The 24,847-nt window shown below is 43.1% G+C and overlaps 1 protein-coding gene and 1 pseudogene across 2 annotated transcripts in view; one reads left to right on the forward strand and one right to left on the reverse strand.

Moving 5' to 3' along the window:
• Positions 1-24,847, forward strand: part of PHF14 (PHD finger protein 14) — a 258,656-nt gene that overhangs the window by 198,080 nt on the left and 35,729 nt on the right. Inside the window, exon 18 of one of the 2 annotated variants that reach the window (XM_074195390.1) lies at positions 10,942-11,187. The exons of the other annotated variant lie outside the window; for it this stretch is intronic. Coding sequence (XP_074051491.1) covers positions 10,942-10,989 — 48 coding nt within the window. The 3' untranslated portion in view covers positions 10,990-11,187. Of the gene's footprint in view, positions 1-10,941; positions 11,188-24,847 lie in introns of those variants that run through there. 2 annotated transcript variants of the gene reach the window in all.
• On the reverse strand, positions 11,424-12,719 carry LOC141492795 (large ribosomal subunit protein uL3-like; annotated as a pseudogene).

Genomic DNA, 24,847 nt, shown 5'->3' on the forward strand with positions numbered 1-24,847 from the left:
TTCAACTCCACTCTTAGATAACCTCCTAGCTGTGTGACCCTGGACAAATCATTTCACTCTGGCTCAGTTTCCTTATCTGTAAAGTAAGCTGAAGGAAAAAAATGGCAAACCACTCGAGTCTCTGCTAAGAAAGCCCCAAATGGGGTCATGGGGTCATGGAGAGGAAGACAGAAATGAAATGACCCAACAACACCCAAGTTTTGCTCTGTGGTTCTATGTGTATCACACCATCAAATCTGAAGCAGAGAGGCGGGCAGATAGCCATGTCTCTGTTAAGTTAATCAAGTTTCTTTGACTCAGTCCTAAGACTGACAGTAGCAATCCTGAGGATTTTCCCTGTCTGTAAAGGCAGCAGACTGCAGCCCTCCTGTGTGACTAAGGGTCAAAGGTCCATCATTGAGGGAGGGAGATGCCAAGCCAGCTGCTGACTAGCCTCGACCTGTGAAAGCCGTCATCCAAGAGAAGTCTTGTTTGTTCCCAGGGCTGCCCCCTGAACGGATGCAGATGACAGGAGGAAGCCAAGTCTAACGGCCTGGGCCCCTTTCACATCCATCTCCCTTTTGTCTCCTATCAGAAGCACCTTCCAAACTGTCTCTGATGGAGAAGATCGGGCATTGTTGGAGTGTGAAGGAGACAGAAAAGAACATATTTTACAATCTCTCTTCCCCGGTTCTCCTGAACCTGGCTCTTTCTGGGAGACATCCCCAATAATGGGGGGCCACATCCCTGAGGTTTTGCAGCTGACTAGAGGCATGGTAGCAAGACCCACCACCCTCATACCATTGTGGAGACTATGGACCTTCCATCCACTTAGACATCTTCTGGCCTGGGCCGACTGGTTGCCAGTGATTCTGTCCAAAGTCTCCTCCTTCAAGGTGCTGGTCAGACGGCTCTTTAGAGACCATGTCTGTAGGAGCTGATCTGACTACAGGGTATTTGCAGTAATTAAATCTTAGAATTCAGTCCCTTTGGGAAACTGTTGGCAGCTTTTGCCCCATTTTAAAAAGATATTCTAGAAAACAGATGCACAGATAAATGAAGCCACTGGCGTGCAATCCAAATGGGGCAGTAAAGACTGAAGGAAGGAAATCAGTGTTAGCAAGCACTTGACAAGTGTTGTCTCCCTTGATCCTCAAAACACAACAGCCTAAAAGGTAGGCACTATTGTTCTTCCTGTTTTACATTTGAAGGAACTGAGGCAGAGGTTAAGTAGTTTGCCAAGGTCTCACTGTGACCTCAATATAAGTAAGTTCCAAGATCAGATTTGAATTCAGATCTCTCTGACTCCAGTCCCAGCTCTCTATGTACCAATGGATGTAGATTCAAGGTCCGGGCCCTTCTTTCACAAACTCCTCCTTAGCGGCTAGTAGTGGTTGTTTGTCTTCCCTTCTCAAAGAGGAAACCTGGAGTGAAGTCTCACCTAGGGAAGGCAGAGCTGCCCAAAGTCACCAGCTTCTGGTCTCAGCTAGTCCAGTGTCAGGACAAAGGCCGACAATGGCCAGCAGGCAGTGAGTATCTGGACCTTTTAAACTTGACCTTTTCCAGAGTTCTGTTTGAGGCAAGACCCATTGAGTCATGAAAGACTGGGTAAGAACTCAGGTCAGATATTGCACTAATGAATATGCCTGTTGCACCATAGGGTTTGCATGATTCTACCAAGGTCATTTCCTTTCTACCTCCACAGTCTGAGGGGGGAGGGGCTGTGATCCTATTTTATGGATGAGCAAACTGAGATTGGTCACATAGTTGGCATAGATCTGAGGCAGGATGTGAATTCAGGTCAGTACGCCAAACCTCGCTTTACCAATCTATGAGGAGACAACCTCACTAAGTAGGAATGCCTGCTGTCCTGGGCCTTAGAGCCAGGCTAGCCCTCTCTGGTTGCTGACCTGTGACTGAAGCCAGGTACTCAGTGCTAGAAGCATCAAAACCAAAATGACCCTTAGGGAGCTTCTTCAGGACAGCAGGCAGGAAACAAGTGGCCGGGTGGCTATTAGAATGTGAGAAAGATTCAACCAAAATGCTCTGAGCAAGGAGGGGCTGAGGGAGGTGGCCCCTGAACTCTACCTTCGAGGGTCTTCCATGGATATTAAAGTGAAGTCTCCCAGATCCAGGGGTTGGCCAGCCTGAATGGAAGCAGGAAAGGAGAGACACAAAGACAGATGGATAGATAGCAACAGAAAGAAAGAAGAGTGAATAGAGAGGGATGGGAACAGGTGAGCAAAGAAAGCAGCAGGGAAGAGAGATGAGAATGAAAGCAGGAAGGGGGACAGAGAGGCAGTAAGAGAAAGAAGAGTAAAGAAAGGAGAGGGAGTGCCAAAGGAAAGGGAAGAGAGATGGAGAAAAGGAGGAGCAGGAGAGGAGGGAGAAACCAAGGTAGAAGAAGGAAGTAGAATGGAGAGACACTGATGAAGGTCCAGGAGCTGAGCTAACCCCAAGGTTACAAGGGATGATTTGTGGGTCCTCCTGCATGTCCGGCCACCCTGCTAAGCACTGACAAGTATGATCTCCTTTATGATAAACATTTCCTGCTCTCCAGAAGCTTCCAATCTAATGGGGCAGACAGTGCACAGACCACTGTGCACAGACATTCAGTGGTGAGCAGTGGCATGAAGACTGATATGGGAAATAAAGAGGACTGGGAAGAGGGGATTTGAGATTGGCTAGCTAGGAGAGATTGGGTTATAAAGGACTTTGAATACAGAGGCTGCTGTTGATCCTGGTGGCCCTGGTGTGCTGATGTAATCACAACTGGGATTTAGGATGATGACTTTGAGAGATGAGTGGAGGATGGCCTGGGGGGGGCAGAGACTAGAGGCAGGGAGACCCTCATCCCTATGCCCACACCCAGGAACCATTGAAGGAGTCCCATTGTTGGGAGTGAGAGCCTGTATCTTGGTGGTTGGAGTGTTGGAGCAGAGAAGGGGCCAGAGAAGAGGTGCTAAAATGGCCAACTGGATAAGCCTTGGCAGTGGATAGGATCGAGGCTATGGGTGAGAGGAGGGGAGGATGTGCAGGTTAGTGACTAGGAGAATGGAAGTATCTTAACAGTAATAGAGAAATCTAGAAGGTTTGGGGAGAATGACAAGTTCCATTTTGAAGAAGGAAGATGAGGTGGCTCAGTTAAAGAAGTAGCAAAGAAAACCAAAGACTTGTGGATGTTGGGCCCAGGTGGCCTCCCCTAGGAAACTGGAGGGCAAGAATCTGATGAGGTTCGATGTGACTGAGACTCCTAATTGGGTGAACCGCCATTTACTTCCAGGGAAAATTCCCATCTCAGTATAAGTCTCCAAGTGCATCAAACCAGATTCTTCTATAATGACATTAGAATCCTCAACAGTAATCCTGAGCCATGTCATGACAGAGGGGACATAGAGCCAGACGGTTCAAGTCTGCCTCTGACACATCTGCTGTGTGACCTTAGCAAGTCACTCAACTTCTCACTGCTTCAGGAAACTCTCAGCCTCCCTCAGAGGAGGTGCCAACCTGCCTTGGCAGAGAGAGTTTCCTTAGCTGAGAGTTACCTACCTGAATACATCATCAGTATAGTCGCTAGTCTAATGTACTCTTAAACTATGAAATGTCTTCCCCTCCAAAGGTCAGAATTTGATGAATCCTCTTGGGCCCAGTTGGCCTTGACTTGGCCCAGCTACTCTGGCTCAGAAGCAAGACTTCAGCAGGGGTTCTCCTGTCTCCAAAGCCAGAGTGTCATCTATTCTGCCACCCTCCCTCCCTCCAGGAAATAGTGGCAGTAAAAAGATGATTGGGGAGGCAGAAGGAGGCACTTGGGGAGCAGCTTATTTATTGCTGAAGATCTTTGAGATAGAATTTTCTCCTTTGCTCAAATATCTTATGTAGTCACCAGGTAGTGCCAGCAGATACAGTGCCAAGCTCCATATTCATCATCTTTTTTCTTTGGTTTTTACAAGACAATGGGGTTAAGTGACTTGCCCAAGGTCACACAGGCAATTATTAAGTGTCTGAGGCTGGATTTGAACTCAGGTACTCCTGACTCCAGGGCCAGTGCTCTATCCACTGCACCACCTAGCTGCCCCATGTTCATCATCTTTTGACCAACACCATACATAACCAGACCAATTTCTTGGTGTTCCCATAAAAAATGACTTTCCCAACTCGAAGTCATCTTACCTGGCACCTGCAGTGGTCTCCTTCTGGTACCTACCAGTCATTATCCTGAGCCTTCATACATCAAACAGGTAGCTCTCTTGCCATAAGCCATAAAGGCAGCTCTGTAAGAAGCCTTTGCAGTTGGCAGGATACCAAGGGTCCCATTCCTAGGCACACCTACACTTCTAGACTAACCTACTAACTCATTCATTTAATTGAACATTACAAACTTTATTTCTCTATTGATTTTTTCCCAGTGTCATGAAGGGTTTTCACAATAGAACTTTCATCAATTTAATTTGATAACTCACCTTCCAGTCCCAAGCCTTGGAAGATAATAAATAAACTTACATATGGTGTCTGGGCTTTGTTTCAAAGGACAGTGGGGGGGACAAAGATGGAGGGATGACTTTGTTCAGTGCAACTGAGATCATTTCAACAACTTGAAAACTACTGATAAACCCAAAGGAAAAGAAATGTTGAAGTCCTCACTTCAGTGACACTTGCTTGTCCAGATAGCTTTGGATGGCTGCCAGTCGGAGAATCAATTGGATTTGCACTGTGGGAGACAATCTGTTATAACAACACTGGACCTGAAAAAAGAACCAATTGATCAAGAGAGACCTCAGACTACAGGCCTTAGCAGCAGGCCTGGGATGGCCATCCTGTCCAGACCCTTTGACTCAGAAACCCTAAAATGAGGCCCATTGTACAACAAAGTCAATCACCAAGATACAAAGAGATGAACTTTGGGGAGAAGTGAGGAAGCAGAAACAAGGAACATGCCCACACACTGAGAAATGAGTAAAGAAATTGTGGGCCATGAGTGTCATGGAGTCTTCCTGAGGAGTACAAAATGACACTGGGGTCAGCTGGGAAGCTGAAAGTACAGATGCAGAGTACAGTGAGCCGAATCAGGAAAAAAATAGGAACAGTAAGGGAGAGAATGGTGGCCAGAGACTCAACTGGCATTTAGGTAATTACAGTGACCAAGTTGTGTCCCAAAGAAGAGATTTCTGTGGAACATTGCATATATGTTGGACTCAATGGATATTTGGGTTAGCTTTGATGAACTGATTCTTTTCTCTTTAATCTGTTATTCTAGGGGAAGGTTCTCTTGATGGGTGAAGGTTAGAAATGGAATTAGAATTAGGAAATGAAAGTGATGCAAAATCCAAAAGATATCAACAACATTCTTAAAAAGAAGAAATGAGAACATTTCCCCCATTCTCAGCATTAATGATTTATTTAATTTGTTAAATCCTTACCTTTGGGCAGTTAGACCTCCGAGTTCCAAAAATGGCAGTCCCTCCTCCCTACCCCTGGCCACTGGCCCTGCTTCAAGCATCCAGGGAGAGGTGCCTAAGAAGGGCCACCAAAGTCCCTCATTGCCAGGTCCTGAGGTCAAGAGCCCCAGGTATGTCAGTGCTCCTAGACTGACCCAGGCCACCATCTGCTGTGAACTTTAATGGCCCTTATTCAGAGGAGTAGCTAGCCTTCATGCACATGTGATCTGGCCCAGCTCCTGAAGGCCTGGGAGGAACCAGGATGTGTTCTGGTTCCCAGGGTCCTCGGTTCTGCCTAATGGCTCAATAGCAGATGTGAATATCAATTCAACCACTGAACAAACCTTTCCATTGCCATCTGCTTTGTCATTGCACCCTGGGGACCACTGAACTTTAACATCTGCCCTAAAGTTAAAACCTCCCATTGGAATGTGAACTCCTTGAAGGCAGGGACTGTCTCCCTTTCTTTCCCCTACACCCCTGTTCTTAACACAGCACTTGAGACAGAGCAAGTTTCATTCATTGATTCATTCATTCATTCCTAGAGGGGAGACACCATGATAGGCACTGGAGATACAAAGAAACAAATAGTCTGCACCCTCAAGATGCCTCTATTCTACTCAGGATTTCTTGGAGAATTGTCAAGATAACTCATCTATCTAATTCAGGATGACCCAGACTGGCAAATATACTCTAAGGAGGTAGACAATAGGGATCCCTTGGTCTGTCTGCCCAGTTACCTGCAGGTTCTTTAGTCCAGAATATTTATTCCAAAATATGAGAAGAAAAAGTCATTTGGTATGGCTGGGATAACTTTGGAGCCCAGGGCTGTACTAGCCAGTTATCTATGCCCCATTGAAGATACAGCTGACCCATGGACTTCTGGCATAGGAGTGGGTCTCGTGGCCTAGCAAAATAGTAAAGAGAACAGCATACAAATTCTACCTCCAAATTGGATAGAACTTGGGATGACATTTTTCCTCCCAAAGAAGGATCCATTTCAAGTTCTGAACATGATAAAAATAATGACCTTTCATTGTTCTGTTTTTGTCTGGAAAATTTTCCTCAGAGCTCTGAGGTCTGATTGGGGAGCACATCTGCCTGGCAGGATGTCCAGGGAAGCAAAGGGAATATTTATTGGTTTAAGGGGCAATTAGTAGCAAGAGCAGAGATCCCCAGAGTCATCTATAAGTGTTTGGTCCTTCTATCCACCCACCATCCATAACTGTCTTTCTGCAATGGTACTCCTTCAAACTTGGGATATAATTTGAGCAGTGGGAAAGTTTACTCCTGGCCATGGAGAAGATGAGGACAGTCCTGTAGCCTGATTTGACCCCATCAAGCAGCTCAGCTTTGGCTGGGGCAAGTTGGATACATCTCTCTACTGGAATATCCAGGTATAATGAACATGATTATTTCTGGAGAAACCCAGATTAAGATGAGTGATAAGAAACTACCTTGGACTCTTGGAATGAAAGGAATCATAGCATCCTTCTCATTCCACATATATAGCTAGTGTTGTGAGTAATCCACACACACACACACACACACACACACACACACACACACACACACACTCACACACCCCTTAGGAGATTTGGAATTCCCTCCTGAGATAGTTGAGCTGACAGCATTCTGACAGATGGACAAATAGCTAGTCAGTCCCCTTTCTTGGTGAGTAAGGTCATTTATTTACATTTTTCCCAAAAAATCATTTTTCCTGATACAAAGAGCTTGTGCTGTGTTAATCTACTTTTTTAATTAGTTGCAATGAGATATACTTTATGGCATTATTGGAAACATAATATCCTTATTGGATTATTGGGTGCCATGTTGGGAAATTTATAATGGTCTAGAGCTGCTGGCGGTGTTTAATGAGATTTCCCATTTGACTTTCATTCATTCAGCCTTCACTCTTGTCAATAGGCTTAGCGCTTGTTTAAAGGAGCTGGCATGAAATAGTTGTTAGGAGGCGAAGGCCCCAAGCTGTCGCCGTCAATTGTCCTCTGGATTTTAGACTGTCGTTTGCTTCGGTCCTGGTCCCTTCCTCTTTATCACTGTGTGCGGCCTGTCATAAATGATAACATTGAGGCTTTGTTGTCTGCTGTCAACACAGAGACCAAACTTCTGGAGCAGATCAGGAGAAAGAGGCTTCAGGGGATCCACAACAGCCTCTACTGCTTTCTGTTAATTCCCGGTAGAGCCTTGTCCTGGGTCCAGCTGCCTCCTTGGTGGCTGGAATTTGTCTCAGTGTATTTTGGACCAAGGAATAAAGAGCTTTAAGAACTCCTAAGGCTTTCCAATTAGGGAAGGGTGGCTCCAAAACACAGATGTATTTCCTAGAATGTCCTCTTCACATGGCCAAAAATCTTAGATGATGAGTGATGGGCTTGGAAGAGGGCAGCTTCCTTTCCTCTTTTTTTTTTGTTTTGTTTTGTACAGTCAGATTTCTTTATCTAGGCCAGACACAATCCCAGGGAGTTAAAATGTTACTTGACTATTCAGGCAGTTTGAAAATGGAGACTTAAAAACAACCACAACCCTGGTAATCCAGATGTTTTATTTGCATTAATATATCCAATAGGTTGTTAGGCAGCCTTGCTCCCTGAAGATTACTGGGGCTGTTTGTATGCAGGGACGTGTAGGCATTCTCAGGGTATGGGCTACATTAAGCAGAAGGTTAAGAAAATGGCATATTTGTTTTTTGTGCTTTCAAGATTTTAACATTACGGGGGAATATAGGCTAGACCATGTGAATGAAAGGCACCACCATGAGTTGTGGGTTTAATTGTTTTAGATAAACTTCCAGGAGCCCCACAGTCTTTCGCCACAATTAGCATTTTAAAGTAAATTAAGAAAACTTTTCTTCCCCACAATTTAGGTCACAAATCCTAATGTAACCACCCAGCATTTTCTTTTTTTGAAATGATGAAATATGCCCATTAACAGTAGCAGTATGTGGGACTCTAACCATCTCTGCCCTTTCTCAATGGCTTGGGAACTTCGGCTGATTTTCATGCTGTTGCTGAGGATAAAAGGAGAAAGGAAGCCTCTTTGGCACACTTTGCTTTTCTGTCACAGTCTTTTCTATGGAGCTTCAGGTCAGTTGCTGGCTCTCTCTTCAGTTCACAAGGTAAAACGATGTCTTAGCCAACAGTTCAAGGAGAGCCCTTTGCTATTGGAGCTGTCCAAAAGTGGAATGGAATACCTTGGGGAGGGAGTGACCTCCCCCTTGATTGGCAGAAAACTCTGGATGGACCACTTGCGAGGGTGGTTGTTGTGGGGACTTGGGTACCTTCTCAATCTGAAATGCCATGTTATTGCAGTTCCAACTAGGAAATGTGAAGGCCTAGGGAACTCTAGTTCCTTTTGGCATTATAATTTTTGTTTGAATCGCAGCTGAGGTCAGAATGTTGGGCACACTGGCCTTTAACCCTTCTCTATTTCCTTTACATTGTAGTATATAGAGTTAGACAGTATGTTTTGCTTCTCTCATGTTTTAAGGAATCCAGTGTAAGGAGGGGCTCAAAGCCCATTGGCATAAGACTCTTCAATGATGGAAATTGATTACTCGATGCTCTGCAATTGCATGGTGGGAAGGAGATGACTGGTGTGGATGGGAGCTTCAGAAAAGAGAGATCTTGGTCTTCTCAATTCTGGCTTCAAGAATGAATATCCACCAATTCAGTCTCTCTTTAGGGAGAGATCTCTAAAAGGAAAGAAAGAAGATGACCCAGTGGAGCTGCATCTTGTTCAAGTCTCTAAACTGAGCTTATTACACTAGGAACACAGTATGCATTCATATTCTATGAGTTTTTTCCCCCTTGATGTGGATGGAATTGTCCATGACAAATCTCTCAGGTTTATCTCTAAACTGCTGTGAGGACTTGCATCGTAACTGAGCACCTACAATGTTGTTTTGTCTTGTTTTGTTTTGGTTTTTACAAGGCTATGGGGTTAAATGACTTGCTCCATCCACTGCACCACCTAGAGTCATTGTGCTTACCTCATTGCCCTATGCCTGTGAAACCTGGACAATCTACCAACACCATGGCAGGAAACCCAATCACTTCCATTTAAATTTTCTTAGGAAGATTCTTAAGATTACCTGGCAGAAGATTCCAGACATTGAGATCCTTTCTCAGCTATACTGCCTGGCATTCCAACATTTCTACAGAGAGGGCAACTATGACTGGCTGGATACATTGTTAAAATGCCAGATATAGGCTTGCCAAAAGAATCATTTTATGGAGAACTTACAAAGGGGGCAGAAGAAGCGCTACCGAGACACCCTGAAATTCTCATTGAAAGACTTTAGAAATGATCATACAGCATGGGAAACACAGGCACAGGACCACCCAACATGGTGTGCCCTCACTTGTACCATTTGTGCCCATCCTGTGGTAGAGCATTCCAAGTTCATTTAACCCCATAGCCTTTTTAGTCTGATCAGCCACAACTGGACACATTGTAATTTGTCTCAAACATAGCGATGTCATTTTGGTCTTCTTCAATAATGAAGGACCAGTGGTACAACTCATTCACTTTGTGTATTGTCTGGGTTACTCTTATATGTATAACTTCTTTGACTTCTGGTTGGTATTGGTTTGCATAAATGGGTCTATTTGTTCTATGCTATGTGTGGCTTTTGGTGGGAAGAGAGTCAGACCTTGGGAGTGTAACTTGGGATAGGACTTCTCTATTAAGGGACAGCAATTGGGAGCCTAGCTTGAACCTTAACATAATTTCCCCTATGCTAGTAATATTCAAGAGGAGATAAAATAGAGAATTTTAGTTTGATATTTCCTCTTTGAGTAGAACAAATACAACCTCTTGGTTTTGATCTCTTAATTCCCCTGATGACAAGGATCAGTTTCCTTTAGAGAAAGGTAGATAGGGAAGACTGTAGACATCTCTATTCTTGCCTTTCTGTGAATCACATCTAGTTAGACCCATATAGACACACATAAACTACATGGGCAATACTCCTACACTTACTTACAATAGCATTTAGTGATGGGAAAGATTATAGAATCCAAATCCCTCATTTCAGAGATGAAGAAAGCACTGATCATGTTCCCTTCCTGCTTAAGAAGCATCAGTGCCTCTCTCTCTTCCCTCAAATATTAAATACCAACTCCTCTGATTGGTATTTATAACCCTTTACCATATGATGGCCCCAGCTGACCTTGTCATTTGCTACATATTCATGGCTCCCAAACACAATCAACCCTCTCATCTTGTTCCCTGGGCATGAATTTTCCTTTCTCTCTTTGATAATAAGTTCAATTTACTAGGCCCAAAGGGCAACAAAAATGTGCATCCCCTTTAATCCAGCAATACCACTACTGGGTCTATACCCTGAAGAGATGATGAAAAAGGGTAAAAACATCACTTGTACAAAAATATTCCTAGCAGCCCTGTTTGTGGTGGCAAAGAATTGGAAATCAAGTAAATGTCCTTCAATTGGGGAATGGCTGAACAAACTGTGGTATATGTGTGTCATGGAACACTATTGTTCTATTAGAAACCAGGAGGGATGGAAATTCATAGAAGCCTGGAAGGATTTGCATGAACTGATACTGAGTGAGATGAGCAGAACCAGAGAAACACTGTACACCCTAACAGCAACATGAGGGTGAAGATCAACCTGGATGGCCTGGCTCATTCCATCAGTGCAACCATCAGGGACAATTTGGGACTGTCTGCAATGGAGAATACCATCTGTATCCAGACAAAGAACAGGGGAGTTTGAACAAAGACCAAGGACTATTACCTTTAATTTAGAAAAAAAACTGTTATCTTAATTATGTAATCTTGCTCTCTCTTATATTTTTATGTTTCTTCCTTAAGGATATGATTTCTCTCTCCACACTCAATTTGGATCAATGTATACCATGGAAACAATGTAAAGACTGGCAAATTGCCTTCTGTGGGGGGAGGGATGTAAGATTGGGGGAAAATTGTAAAACTCAAAATAAATAAAATCTTTAAAAAAATAAGGTAAATTTATTGAGAATCCACCAGCTCAAGTTGCTTTAGAAACATCAGGCCTTTTTCATGACAGTCCTTTTTGAGTGATCTCATGGAAGCTTTCTTTTTCTGCACTGACTGGAACTGACCAAATTTGGAGATGATGTCGACACACTTCCAGTTGATCTTCTCCAGGGCACAATGTTTGGTCTGTCCCAGCAGAGACTTTTGCAGGATGAGGGCACACTTCTTGGTCCCAATGACACAGTTTTTCAGGATGTTAAAGTCACTGGTCACTTCACCATAATGGACAAAAGTCTCCCAGAGGGATAATTCTCTTGTTGGTCAGATTGTAATTTTGGGGCACATTGGTTTTTTTAATCAGCGTGCCATCCTTGATTTGTTAGTCCTGGTCAATCTTGTAAAGATTTTTTTCTTGGTAGCCCTTCTTACCAGTCTGAGCCACAGAGAAGATTATATGGGCACAATGCAAAGCTCCAATATACACTACCCTAACCAGGCCTCAGTAGGTCTTTTGGGAAATTTCTTTGTGTATCAGTGATTGGAAACACCTTTGTAACCCTTGTCCTTGATCACTTCAACGAAGTCAGTTAACTCATCTTAGCCAAACACAATGGATACAGGTACCTACTGCTACAGTTTCTCATGTTCCCAGTCCAGTTCCTCAAATATGCTGCCTCCACTCATCATCAGATGAGATTTTTCTCCCTTAAAGGAAGTAGGTGCATGTAGGCATGGGTAATGACTCAGACCACCTGGCAGTACTCCTTCTTGCTGTTGAAGTATTTCTTCAGCTGCTTCTTGCCATCATCATCTTGTCACTTCTTGCAGCACTTGGTGAAGGGATTCATCTTGGATTTACATCAGTTCTTGTAGAATCGCCTCTTATACTCATTACTGATGTGCTCAGAAAAGATGGTTTTGAAGCTCTGGAGACCTCATGAGGCTTGCACTATGTCCACCATGCCCATGGGGGCATCTCTCAAATGATGATGGCCTTGACTATTCCTTCCTGTTGACCTTTGAGCCAGGCCTGTCCACCTCTTAAATGATGAGTGTCATCCCTGTCTTACGGTTCAGAAAGGTGGTTAGGTGGATGGACTTGGGGGGGGGCATCTTTGGGGAAGCTCTTTACCATTCACTGGTGTCTGCTGCTGCTCTTTGAAGGCAGAAAGCCAGAGACCCATGCCTGAGAGCAGAGAGCTTCCTGTGGGACACATTGCTGCTACTGTGGCTATAGCTGCCTCCAAGGTAAGCTGAAAGAGATGATTTCCCTCTTGAGGTTGTACCTTTGCCTGGGCTGTGCTCCATTCCTGGCAGCAGCCTTTCTCACCTTTCTGTCCCTTCCAGGTTCAGCTTCATTTTGGATTTCTGTCCTGATTCCCTTCCCCCCCGCTGCCCCATGCCCCACTGTTAGTGCTCTTCCGTGTCCTACAGATTGGATGGTATTGACTTTGTATATATTTGTATTTACTTTTCTGCATATATGTTTGGGGGAGGGGGGAGACTTTTCCTTATCTCTGCCTCAATGGACAGTATAAAAGAAAGGTTGTGAGGGTGAGTCTTTTATCTCATGTTGTACTCATCTACAACCCAGTCTCCATTGAACACCTTTGGAAAGAGGAGCAATCCCTCCATTCAGTGATGACCACTCCCAGGCTTGGCCATGTCCTCCACATGCCGGTGGTTCCCAAATCCTGCAGGTCGAGATCCCAATCCCATTCCTCACCCACCTCCTGAATCCCTCTTCTCTTCCCTCTCTCTTTACAAATTTTTCTTTCATAACTTTCATTTCTTTTCCAATTTTTTCTTCTAGCAATCTTATTTGATTTTTAAAATAATTTATTTCATTTTTCTAGGAATTGTGATTGGACATGTGCTCCAACAGTCCTTGTTTCTGGTCTATTGCGAGTCTTTTATATATTTTCTGCAAATATATATGAACTTCTGTGAATCCTTTACATTTTCCATATATTTGTGAAGTGGAATAAAGGCTGTCCCAAATTAGATGTATGTATACATCATTCCCTCGAGAGCTTCTAGAGGACTTGGGCCCCCTGTTGCCCAATATGTGGGAACCTAGGCATATGATACATATTCTGAAGTTTTCCCAGTCTGATCTCTGAATGGGAAAGGGAAAGGCACAGGTTTTTATTAAGCATCTACTATGTGTGAATCCTGTCAGTACTTTAAGCATTTCATTTGGGTGGAGGCACAAGATACCAAAGAAAATGACCTGAAGGAGGAAAACTCCCTGCCTCGTCAGAGGGATCCATGTAAGTCCATAACCTGGAGTGCTGTGTTGTGGGTTACATGTGTTATCAGGGAAAACTTGGAAGTGGATAGAGCTCTTTGTTCCTGGAGCTAAAATCTCCTGAGCTTCCTGGACTGCCATTGCACTCATGTTGACTTACATTATATTCACAGTCTGTGAAAATCCAAGGTTTCATATGAATTGGGTCCTAGAAGTAAATCTGGGAGAATCTCACTGGTCATGTAATCCAACCCTCTTATCTTAAAAGTAGGACTCTAGGTCTCAGAGAGGTCGAGTTGTACAGCTGGGGGTCAGTTGGAGGTCCTGTGATCTCTAATACAGGACTGTACCACAACACCCCATTACTTTGCACTGGGATTTTGGGGAATCCAAATCTTATGACCAAAATATTTCTTTAAGAAAGTCTTTCAAGAAATGGAGGCTGGGGCGGCTAGGTGGTGTAGTGGATAAAGCACTAGCCTTGGAGTCAGGAGTACCTGGGTTCAAATCCGGTCTCAGACACTTAATAATTACCTAGCTGTCTGGCCTTGGGTAAGCCACTTAACCCCATTTGCCTTGCAAAAGCCTAAAAAAAAAAAAGAAATGGAGGGACTGTCATCTACATTGCTGGGTGGAGCATGGAAACTGATGACCAATCGGGCAATCAATTTATCACCAAGTGTATATTTAACACCTAATAAGTGCCAGCACCATGCTAAGCCCTGGAGCTACAAAGACAAAATAATCCAAGAATGTCTTCATTCAAGGAACTTACATCCAAATAAAGTAGACAACATGCACCTATGCAGGCACAGACAAGATCCATATGAAGTAGGTGCAAGGTAGCCTTAGAAAGGAAGTCACTAGTAGCTGGGCAGTCAGGGAAGACCTGGAAATTGGAAATCACTGTCTCTACAGTGACAGAGAATGAGTGAGGACCAGCTGGGGGTAGTGCCACCAACTAATTATTCTCTTCTAATCTAGCTTCCTCCAACAAGTCAACTGGGTCTAGTCCATTGGCTGGTGGAGATAGAATTGTTGGATTAAAATGAAAAATGCTTTGAACCAAGATGATGAAACTGCCCGGATCTTTAACTTTCACCTCACTTGAAAAGTTATCCCACCACACAGTGAACCATTTAGTTATCAAAAAAGACCCAACAAGGAGTCTTTGGAAGATATTTTCACTTTTTTTTTGATGAAAAATGTTGAATATTTTATTCATTCATCAAATAATTCCATTATTTTTCAGATATCTTCCTAAATTTTACTTCTCAGTTGTGTGTAAACAAAGTTTTTAACATTCTTTTTTTAAATAAATATATTTATTTTCTAACTACATGCATAAATGTTTTCAGCATTCATTTTAAAAATCATTTTATTCATTTATTTGATGACTCCAAACATTTCCCCCCAATTCCATGTAAAGATAGGTTTCAGCATTCATTGATTTGGAAAATTTTGAGTTCCACATTGTTCTACCACTCTCCCTTCCCACTCCTTCCCACTCCCCACTCCTTGGCAACAAACAATCTAATGTCGATTGTATATGTACAATCATTCAACACTCATTTTTTTGTAAGGTTTTTAATTTCTTTTTCTGAAATAGGATTGTTCAAGTATTTTATTTCCTCATCTATTAATCTGGGCAATTTATATTTTTGTAAATATTCATCCATTTCACTTTTATTGTCGGATTTATTGGCATACAGTTGGACAGAATAGCTCCAAATTATTACTTTAATTTCCTCTTCATTGATGGTGGATTCACCCTTTTCTTTTTTGCTACTAGTAATTTGGTTTTCTTCTTTTTCTATTCAAATTAAACAAAACTTTATTTATATTATTGGTTTTTTCATAAAACCAACTCTTAGTTTTCCTTTTTAGTTCAATAGTTTTCTTACCTTTAGTTTTATTCATCTTTCCTTTTATTTTCAGAATTTCTTATTTGGTATCTATTTGGGGTTTTTTTGATGTGTTCTTTTTCTATTTTTTTTAGTTGTATTCCTAATTCATTGATCTCCTCTTTCTCTATTTTATTGATGTAAGTATTTAGAGATTTAAAATTTCCTCTAATAACTACTTTGATTATATCTCCCAAATCTTGGTATGCTGTCTCATTATTGTATTATCTTGTATGAAATTATTGGTTATTTATATGATTTGTTGTCTGATTCACTTACTCTTTAAAATTAGGTTATTTAGTTTCCATTTTTTAAAATTGAGTTCCAGGGGCAGCTAGGTGGTACAGTGAATAGAGCACCAGCCCTGGACTCAGGAAGACCTGAGTTCAGTCCTAGATACAACTAGCTGTGTGACCCTGGCAAGTCATTTAACCCCATTGCCTTGCAAAAACCTAAAAAAAATGAGTTCTAAACTCTCTCCCTCCCTCTCTTTTCCCTCCTTGAGAAGGCAAACAACTTGATTTCAGTCATGAAAAACATTTCTATGTTAGCCAGACTGTAAAAGAAAAAATGCAGACAAAATGAAGGAAAAATAAGAAGGAAAATTTAAAAATATGTTTTGCTCTGCATTCAGAATCCATTAGTTCTCTCTGGAAGATGATAGCATTTTTCATCATAAGTCCTCTAGAATCGTCTTAGATAATTGTATTGCTGAAAATAACTAAGTCATTCACAACTGATCATTGCACAGAGTTGCTGTTACTATGCATAAGTTTTTCTGGTTCTATTCATTTCACTTTGCATCAGTTTCATGTATATCTTCCGAGGTTTTTCTCTGTGCACCTTGCTCATCATTTCTTATTGCCCAGTTGATTTCAGTCATATTTTACATCACAGCTTGTTTAACCATTTCCCAATAGCTGGTCTTCCCCTCAATTTACAGTCTTTGCCACCATAGAAAGTTGTTACAAATATTTTTGTACATGTGGGTCTTTTTTCCTTTTCTTTGATTTCTTTGGAATACAAGCCCAGTAGTGGTTATGCTGGGTATGTGACACCTTCACTTTGTAACACTTTATGCTTGGCTTCAAACTCAGTTCCCTTTGCAAGAACAGTGAGATGGGGAATGGAGAGAATTGTGTGACACAAGGAGAAGATGCTAAATTACAACAGGGGAATCATTTTCCCTCTGAATATGTTTTAGTTAAAGCCACAATTATGCAGCATTATTGATTGCCTATAGTTGGCAGAAAACAATAAGTTATCAGTTCCCTTAGAGCTTTGTGTCAGGAAAGAGAATGAATCACTTAAAAAAATTATGACTTGGGGAACAGTGAAAGCTTTCAAAAAGAAAATCAACTGGCTAATGAAGAATGAATGAGAGACTGGGCTTTCCAATCACTTTGTTTTGACAGACCACTTGCAATGGTAGGGAGAGGAAGAAGGTTAACAGGATTCTGAGAACTCCCTGAAGAGGAGACAGACATTAAAAAACTTAATTAGGGACTTTGAGATCTATAGGAGTCAAGATATGAAGAGCCTTCTGTTAGATGGAGTCCTTATATATCCCAGTGTAAATAAACATGTATCATATAGAGTCAGGAGAAAAGGACGTCCATACTACATGAACTAAGAATTGAGTCTCTATGCAAATCCTCCTTGCAACCACTGAACAGACTTGGGGACAAAGACTGCCTGTGAGGACAGTGGCCCTTTTCATGATGGCGGGGTTGGTTGGTGATAAGAAAAAAGGTTGAAGGGGGCAACTTGGTGGTATAATGGTTAGAGCACCTGGAGTCAGGAGGACCTGAGTGCAAATCCAACCTCAGACACTTAATACTTACTTAGCTGTGTGACCTTGGGCAAGTCATTTAACCCCATTACCTTACAAAAGCTAAAAAAGAAAAAAAAAGAAAAAAGGTAGAAGATGAATTCTGAGAGTGTGGCACTTAATGATATAGCTCTCATGACTAGTTATAAAGAACCCGAAGGGCAGGTTGTCATAGTGGAGAAAACTTTGTTCTTGGAGTCTGGAAGCCTGGGTTCAGATCTCACCTTGGACACATAATGACACTGTGACCATGGGCAAAACAGCCAAGTCTGCACAGTGGTTTTAGTGATGCTCAGTTCTTAACTCAGGGGATGATTTGAGCCTCTGGCTTGTGTCCTGCTTTGCAGGTTGCATTTCATGAGCTGGTAGAGGTACAGGAGGAACATGGGAGGGTCAGTAAAATAGTAGCTGGTGTCTTAAAGTTTATATATGTTATCTTCTTCAATATGGATTTAAATTTGAGGGAGCAAAAGAGATTGGGAAGCTCCAGATTGGAAGGAAAAGTTTGTCCAGTTATCCAGGATCTGAGTTCAAACAGTCTTTGATGGGATTAGTCACAGGATTCTGAGCTCAACAAACAAGAGTTTTGAAGACAGAGAATTTGGGCTAAAAATCTCCCCCCTGACACTGATGGCCCAGTTTGCACAGGGAAAAGGCCCTTCTCTTTTGGAAACCATTTCCTCTCCTGTGAAATTTAAGAAACTAACTGGCCTCTGAGGTCCCTCCCAGCTCTGACATACTCTGATCCCCTGATTTTTGAACTAGGAAGAAATGGACGGGTAGCCTCCAGATTCAAGAGAAAGAGGGGGCAGTGAGAAGCCCAGAGGTTTAGAATGGGGGACAAGCTGAGGAGGCTGAGGTGATTTCATCTTGCAAATGATGCATTTCTGAAGGTGATGACTTCATGAAAGCAGCTGGGGGAGGGGGGGAGGGATGATGAGCAAGGAGAGCCAAGATATTGAACTTCAAGGGTGGCTAGGTGGCGCAGTGGATAGAGCACTGGCCCTGGAGTCAGGAGTACCTGAGTTCAAATCCGGCCTCAGACACTTAATAATTACCTAGCTGTGTGGCCTTGGGCAAGCTACTTAACCCCATTTGCCTTGCAAAAACCTAAAAAAATATACTGAACTTCAGCAAGATTCACCTGGGATAATTGGTCATGGTGCCTGGTGACATTGTAGCATGGATGGATTAATCAGATTAACGTTAACAGAAGTCTTCAACTTTTGAGTGACTATTTCTTGTTGAGGATTCTTAATTAGGTTCAGATTGGACTAAAAATATATGAGTTTCTTCTAATTTTGAGGTGCCAAAATTCTGAACGACCATGGGGGAGGAGGTCATGATGCAGGTTAGTCTTTCTTTGAAGTGCAGCTAGGGTAGGGCAACTGGCACTTGGCTCTAGGGCACTGAAATTTAGAAGATGCAAAAGTGTAGCCCAAGCCTGGTCTCTGAGACTCTGGAAGGTCTCAGATAGATCTCAGCCATTGGCTCAGTCATTTAGGTACTCCTCTGGTAACTAATTCTGCTTACAGTTCAACTGAATTTTTCTCCATCTTCTTTTGTATCATTTTTATATCACAAGTGACAAAATTGATTTGAGAACACATTTTGTGATTTTTGCCTCAGACCCCCAAATGGTGAGTTATGATTCAGAGAAAACCTGAAAGGTTTTCTGAGGGGGAAAAAAAGACAGACTAGAGGGCTGGGTATTGAGTCAGGACAGGGCTGGCAGTTAGGGAACAGCTTAAAGATAGTTATTAGACTGGGGGTGGGGAATCGATTTTATCCAGATTGACCTTGAAAGAAGCCTGGGAGGTGGCAAAGCAGGAATGAAAAACAAAGAACAATTCTTTTTCTTGACTTTCACTACCTTCTAAGTTATAATGTATTTTTTTCCTTGTGACTTGATGAAATCAGAAAATTTTCCAAAAGATTTTTTTAACTTTTTGACAATTTTTCCCACTTATACAAAGTTAATGGATCTAAAACAATCTTGAAATCACTGCTTGATTGCACTGGTCAGGGAGGAGGATACTCATGTCTAATTTTTGCATAGGAATGTAGCCAGTGAAATGCCTCCTGCTGGCTGATAATGGGCTTATTTCCCAAAGTCCCCCTGGCCAGACTTGGACTATTATGAAAATGAAGCAGGGGGTCGAGTCTGGGCTGGAGCAGGTTTCCAGTTAAATGTTCAGATGGGGTGATGAGACTCAGCAGGGGGACTACCAAATCGTTTTTTGGAAATTTAAAAAAAATTCAGGGGATGGAATGTAAGGAGGCAAGAAAATTTGCAGCATCCTCTGTAATGGCTCTTTCCCTGCTTGAATTTAAAGATTTCTGGCCACTGATGTTCCGATTCTTACTTAACCTGAAGCAAATCAAATGTCTTTCCCAGGTCTGGATACTTTCCAGAAAGCAGAGAGCTTCCTTCCTCCCTACTGGTATCATTCAAAGAACATGGAAAGGAGGTTGCAGATCATGAACCAAAGCATCCTTCTGGGCCCCATTCACTGCCTGCTGAACAGAGAAACTGACCCATCATAGAGACACCATAACATGATGCTGTCTGATATAGATGGGCCTTGGAGCCAGGAAAAATTAGTTTCAAATCCCCCCCCCCATCATCTGCTGGGTGTGTCTTTCTGGGCAAGTAATGTAAACTCCCTGGGACTCAATTTCCTCACCTATTAAAGAAGGAGGGTGGACTGTGTCACCTCTGAGTCTCTTCCTATTCTGAAATAATGATCCCATTATAAATATTGTTTGAAGGTCTTTCAATATCTTCTCAGTTTATCAACAAGTATTTATGAGTGCCAGACTCGGTTCCAGGTATCCCAGGGCAAATGTGAAATAGGCCCTGCCCTTCTAGAGCTTACATTCTACTGGAGAAAACCAACCTAGGAAGAGGTTGAAGACATGCATCCCACAAAATAGCCTTAGGCCTTAAAGTGAGGCTCCAAAGCCCTCTCAGAGTCCCCTGAGTTCTCAAGGGAATGATTCTCTAATGCCCCACTGGGGTGTTCTTTCCAATATTATCAGTTGAGTATCAATAGACATCTCTTTCTCCGGTTAATGGGATTCTCAAGAAGTTCTCATAGATTTGGTGCATTTGTTTTTTTGTTGGTTTTGTTCTGAGCTCCTTGGGAAGCTATGAGTCTATGTCTAGTCTGTTCTTGACTCACAAAGTAGACATTGTTGCCAGTGGACCTCTGTGGGAAGATGGAAAGTCTAGTATCCTCAGACCCTTTCTCCCTCAAGCCTATAGAGTCTCCTCTAACCAGAGGAGAAATGGGGGTAGAAAATCTAGATCAAGGTCAAATCCAAGGTCTCTGCTTCCTTCCTCTACCCCTTCAAGGATTGCTATTGGAACCCTCACTTGTCTCAACCTCTCTCATGAATCTGGTTCAGAATGAATGTGATGATTTATTGAGCCTCCCCTGCCCAAGGGTAAGTGACCATATTTCCTTACTCTGTCTGAAGAGGAGTCTTCTGAGGTTCAATAAGGTACCAAGGTATTGATCTATGATTGTTTGATTGATTAAAGCCTGGGATTAAGATCTGTGATTTTCACCCAGATAAAGGCCAGGGCATCTTCTCCCACTGAGTAGAGAGACTTGACTCAGTCAGTCAGCCCCAGGGTGACACTGAGAAGAGCAAATAAATAATCTATCCAGAGAATAGAGTGTATAACCTAATAAAGGAGGATACAAGGGAGAGCACCTGAGGGACTAGGGATGGTCCAAGGGGCATTTACATATGAACACTCAGGATATATTCAAAGTTCTGGATGCTTCACCCCCAAAATGGAGAATTCTGGCTGAAATCAGGATGGATCCAGATTAGTCCTCCCATTTCCAAGAGTGCACAGTCAAGAGGCATATGGAGGAGTAACTCATAAACCCAGAAACAGATTTGAAAAGAATTGAGGGCCTCATTCCTACAACTCCAGCAGGCACTGAGAGGTGGGGAGAGGTCTAGACCTGCCTGCCCTCTCCATACCATCAAACAGGAGGGGTTTAGTCTGAAGCACCCACTGCCTCTGCCCTATGGATCTTCCAAATAGAAGAATTAGGTGAAGACATGGGGTAATATTCTCAAATTGTGTTCCCATTTCTTCTTGATGGTCTTGACAAGAATAGAGACAGACAGGAATGAGCCCTGGATCTTTGGAAATGAGGAGAGGAGCAGAAGGAACACTAGCAGCAGGGGCAGCAGGAAACAGAGGGAGCAACTAAACCAGGTCAAGACTCAGAGTTATCTTCAGCCAGTGCCAAGTGGATAGCAGTGGCATCTTTGTAGCGGAGCTTTGAGGATGCCCAGGAGTCTCGTGAATGAGTTCAACCCAGGGCACCTGTGCTTGATAGACACTTGGCTGGGCTGCCTCTAGTTCAGTCTCTGTGGGGTCTCAAGAACAGGGATCTTGGGGAAACCTGGAGAAGATGCCAACTCGATCATTTAGTGACTATCCTTTCTTTTCTAAGAAGTTTTACCTCTGGGCTAGGGGCAGATCACTGAGAGTCCCCCCCCCTAAAGAGTTCTTGGAGGAACTAAGGAAGTACTTTTTTCTTTCTTGGTCTCAGCTCTTTGGGGTCTTCTCATTCTTTTTCCTCCATAGTTGTTTCATCATTTAGGGAAAACCTAATTGAGTCATGGAAAGCCAGGCTCCAACCTATCAAAAGATAAACCAAAGAGCCAACAGTATGATTTTAACCTCTTTAATCAATCTCTTGAATTCATGTGAATGAAGAAAGCTTTGGTAAGTGCCTACTATGTGCCAGCTGCTGTGTGAGGTGCTAGGAATATAAAGTATAAGTTCACCAATCCCAGATTTCATTTTATTGAGGGACACAATATAAATATACACATAAAAATATATACATAGTAATACAGAATTAGAACCAAGTCATTTAAGGAGAGAAGAGAGAGGGTACTGGCAGCTGAGGGAGACAAGGGATCCAGGTAAAAAACAATCCTTGAGCTTTGTCTTGAAGAGAGGGAGGGGTTCTATGAGATGGAGGTGGGGGGATGTACTCCAGTCAAGGAACAAAGACTCAGAGGGAATAAATGAAGTCCCATGTGTGGAACAGCTCAAAGGCCAGTCTGACTGAAGCAGAGAATAGATGGAGAATGAGAATGAAAAGGCAACATGGGGTCAGGGTGTGAATGCCATGAAATTCTACTCAGACATGTCTATATTATCCTGCAGTCATTAGGGACCCATGGAAGTTTGTTGAGTAGGGGAAGGATATGGCCAGACCTATACTTTAAGAAAGCCATTTTGCCAGCTGATTAGAGAGAGAGGAGAGACTTGAGGTAGGGAGACTAATGGGGAGATCTGGGAAATTGTCTGGTAAGAGGTAAGAAAGGCCTGAACTAATTTGGTCCCTGTGTGAGTGGAGAAAAGGGGACATTTGGTAAAGATGATGGGAGTTTAAATCGTGATCTTGAAACATGGCTTTGGTTGGGTGAGGAAGAATGAGGAGCTAGAAACAATGGCAATCATCTTCTGTGTAAATAATGGGAGTTGATGAAGTATCCTGTCCTGATAAGAGAGTGGAGAGAAGAGAAGAAGCCCCAGGTGGGAGTTAGGGAGGACCCAGCAAAGGAGATGGAGGAGGAGCAGCCAAAGCAAAAAGAGGCCTGCCAGACTAGTGAGGTCACAGAAACTCAAGAAAACGAGTGGAGAGATGCGGGTGAGGGGGCGGGTACCAATGCTGCATACAAGTCAAGAAGAACGGGTGTCTAGAGGGGACCAGTGATTTGACAGATAAGATATAATAGGGCGACTGCGATGGGCTGGTGGGAGTCCAGTCCTCATAGGCATGGACAGATGCCCTCCCTGATGCTCCTCCTCACCCAACTGAGCCTCTTTCTGGGCAGCAGTTTCTCTTATACTGTTTTCTTTTGGGGAGTGAAGTGGCAGTGGCCATCCTGAACATTAGTTGCTTTCTGAGGCTAATGATGGAGGTGCCCTTTTGCTGATTGGCTAATGTCCCAGGTATGATGATGGCTCTTCCCTGCTCAAGTTTGATCCACCAATCTGGCCTCCATATAGTAGAGAAGAATACTCTCAGGTAGGCTTTCTGCCTACATCTGGACCCTGGAAGTGGGAGCTCACCCCAATCCTGTTCACTCCCCACATTCCTATTCACTCACCACCTTATGTGATGTATCCAGTCTTACTTTCATGATCCAGTTTCTTTCCTTTCATAACCCAGTGCCCCATGGCCTGTCTGATGTGGGCATCAGTCAGTTACAGTTCTCATTTCTCCCCTGCTGTCGCTTATAGGCTGCTCCAGTGCTGGAATTTGAGGAAAATGAAGCATCTGCTTCTCCTGAACTGTCCCACCAATGCAAATGAAGATTTATTGTAGCCATTTGCACTTTCCACCTGGGGGAATTTTCTACTGTGCAAATCCAAGAAGCTCCATTTGTCCTGCCTAGTTGAGCTGCTCTCTCTCTCTCCTCTGCCACATAAATGAAAGGGTTTTGAGAAAAGTAGTGTAAATTCTCCCCATCCTTCTGGAGCTGCAATGGCGCTACTGCCACTGGCCTCTGGGGAGGGGCTTCCTCTGACAAATGTATCTCCCAATCTTGGCAGTGCTGAACCTTGGTCTGGGCCCAACAACCTTCCATTCACCATGAGATTATTTTTAAACAAATAGTCTGGACTCAGAATCCAGCTCTTAGCTATGTTCACACAGAAATCCAAATGATGTGAAGTTGAAACTGAGAGAATGGGGAGATTTAACCCCCTTTTCAATAATTTCCTTCCTGATTAGTTTAATCCAAAGAGAAAACCAAGTGATCCAGAATTTTTCCTAATGTATTGTCTTTACATCTAGTTCTTGACTTCTTTGGGGGTATTTGCTGGCATGGGGGAGCATTTGGGAGGGGAGGAACAAAAAGATGAATCCTTCTAGAGATGTTAGCAATGTCCCATGTAGACATGTTGCTGTCTACAGGAGCTTCAAGGTTAAGAGATTCCAAGGATATGGGCATTGAGAATGTAGCTTATGGAGACCTGCCAGGGAGGAGTACCTGCAAGGTGTGAGGTCCCTTCTGGAGGAGTATGTCCTGCAGTCAGATCTGAGGCTCTAACTGGAAGAGCCCTTTGCAAAAGCCTTTGGCCAGGTACTATGACCAAGAAGTGCAGGTCTTTGTCTTTACATCAGAAACAAATGGGGAGGAAGCTTTACTAAGTATCAAACAGTCATCAGGTATTTATGGTCAGGCCTCATACCAGCCCTGGGGAGACAGAGCCCAGCTTTAGGGAGCACATAGTTGGTTGGAGTGACACTGTAAATATGCTTAGATACAAAAATCTATCCAGATACAATTCTGGGTAGCTTTGGAGGGGAGGCCCCTGCAGCTATAGCTGGGGGGAAGGTGTTGTCAATCTCCTCAGCCCTCATCCCCTGCCAGCATTCATTGGTGAGGACCAGGC

This window comes from Macrotis lagotis, chromosome 7, assembly GCF_037893015.1.
Source record: "Macrotis lagotis isolate mMagLag1 chromosome 7, bilby.v1.9.chrom.fasta, whole genome shotgun sequence".
NCBI classification, from domain to species: Eukaryota; Metazoa; Chordata; class Mammalia; order Peramelemorphia; family Peramelidae; genus Macrotis; species Macrotis lagotis.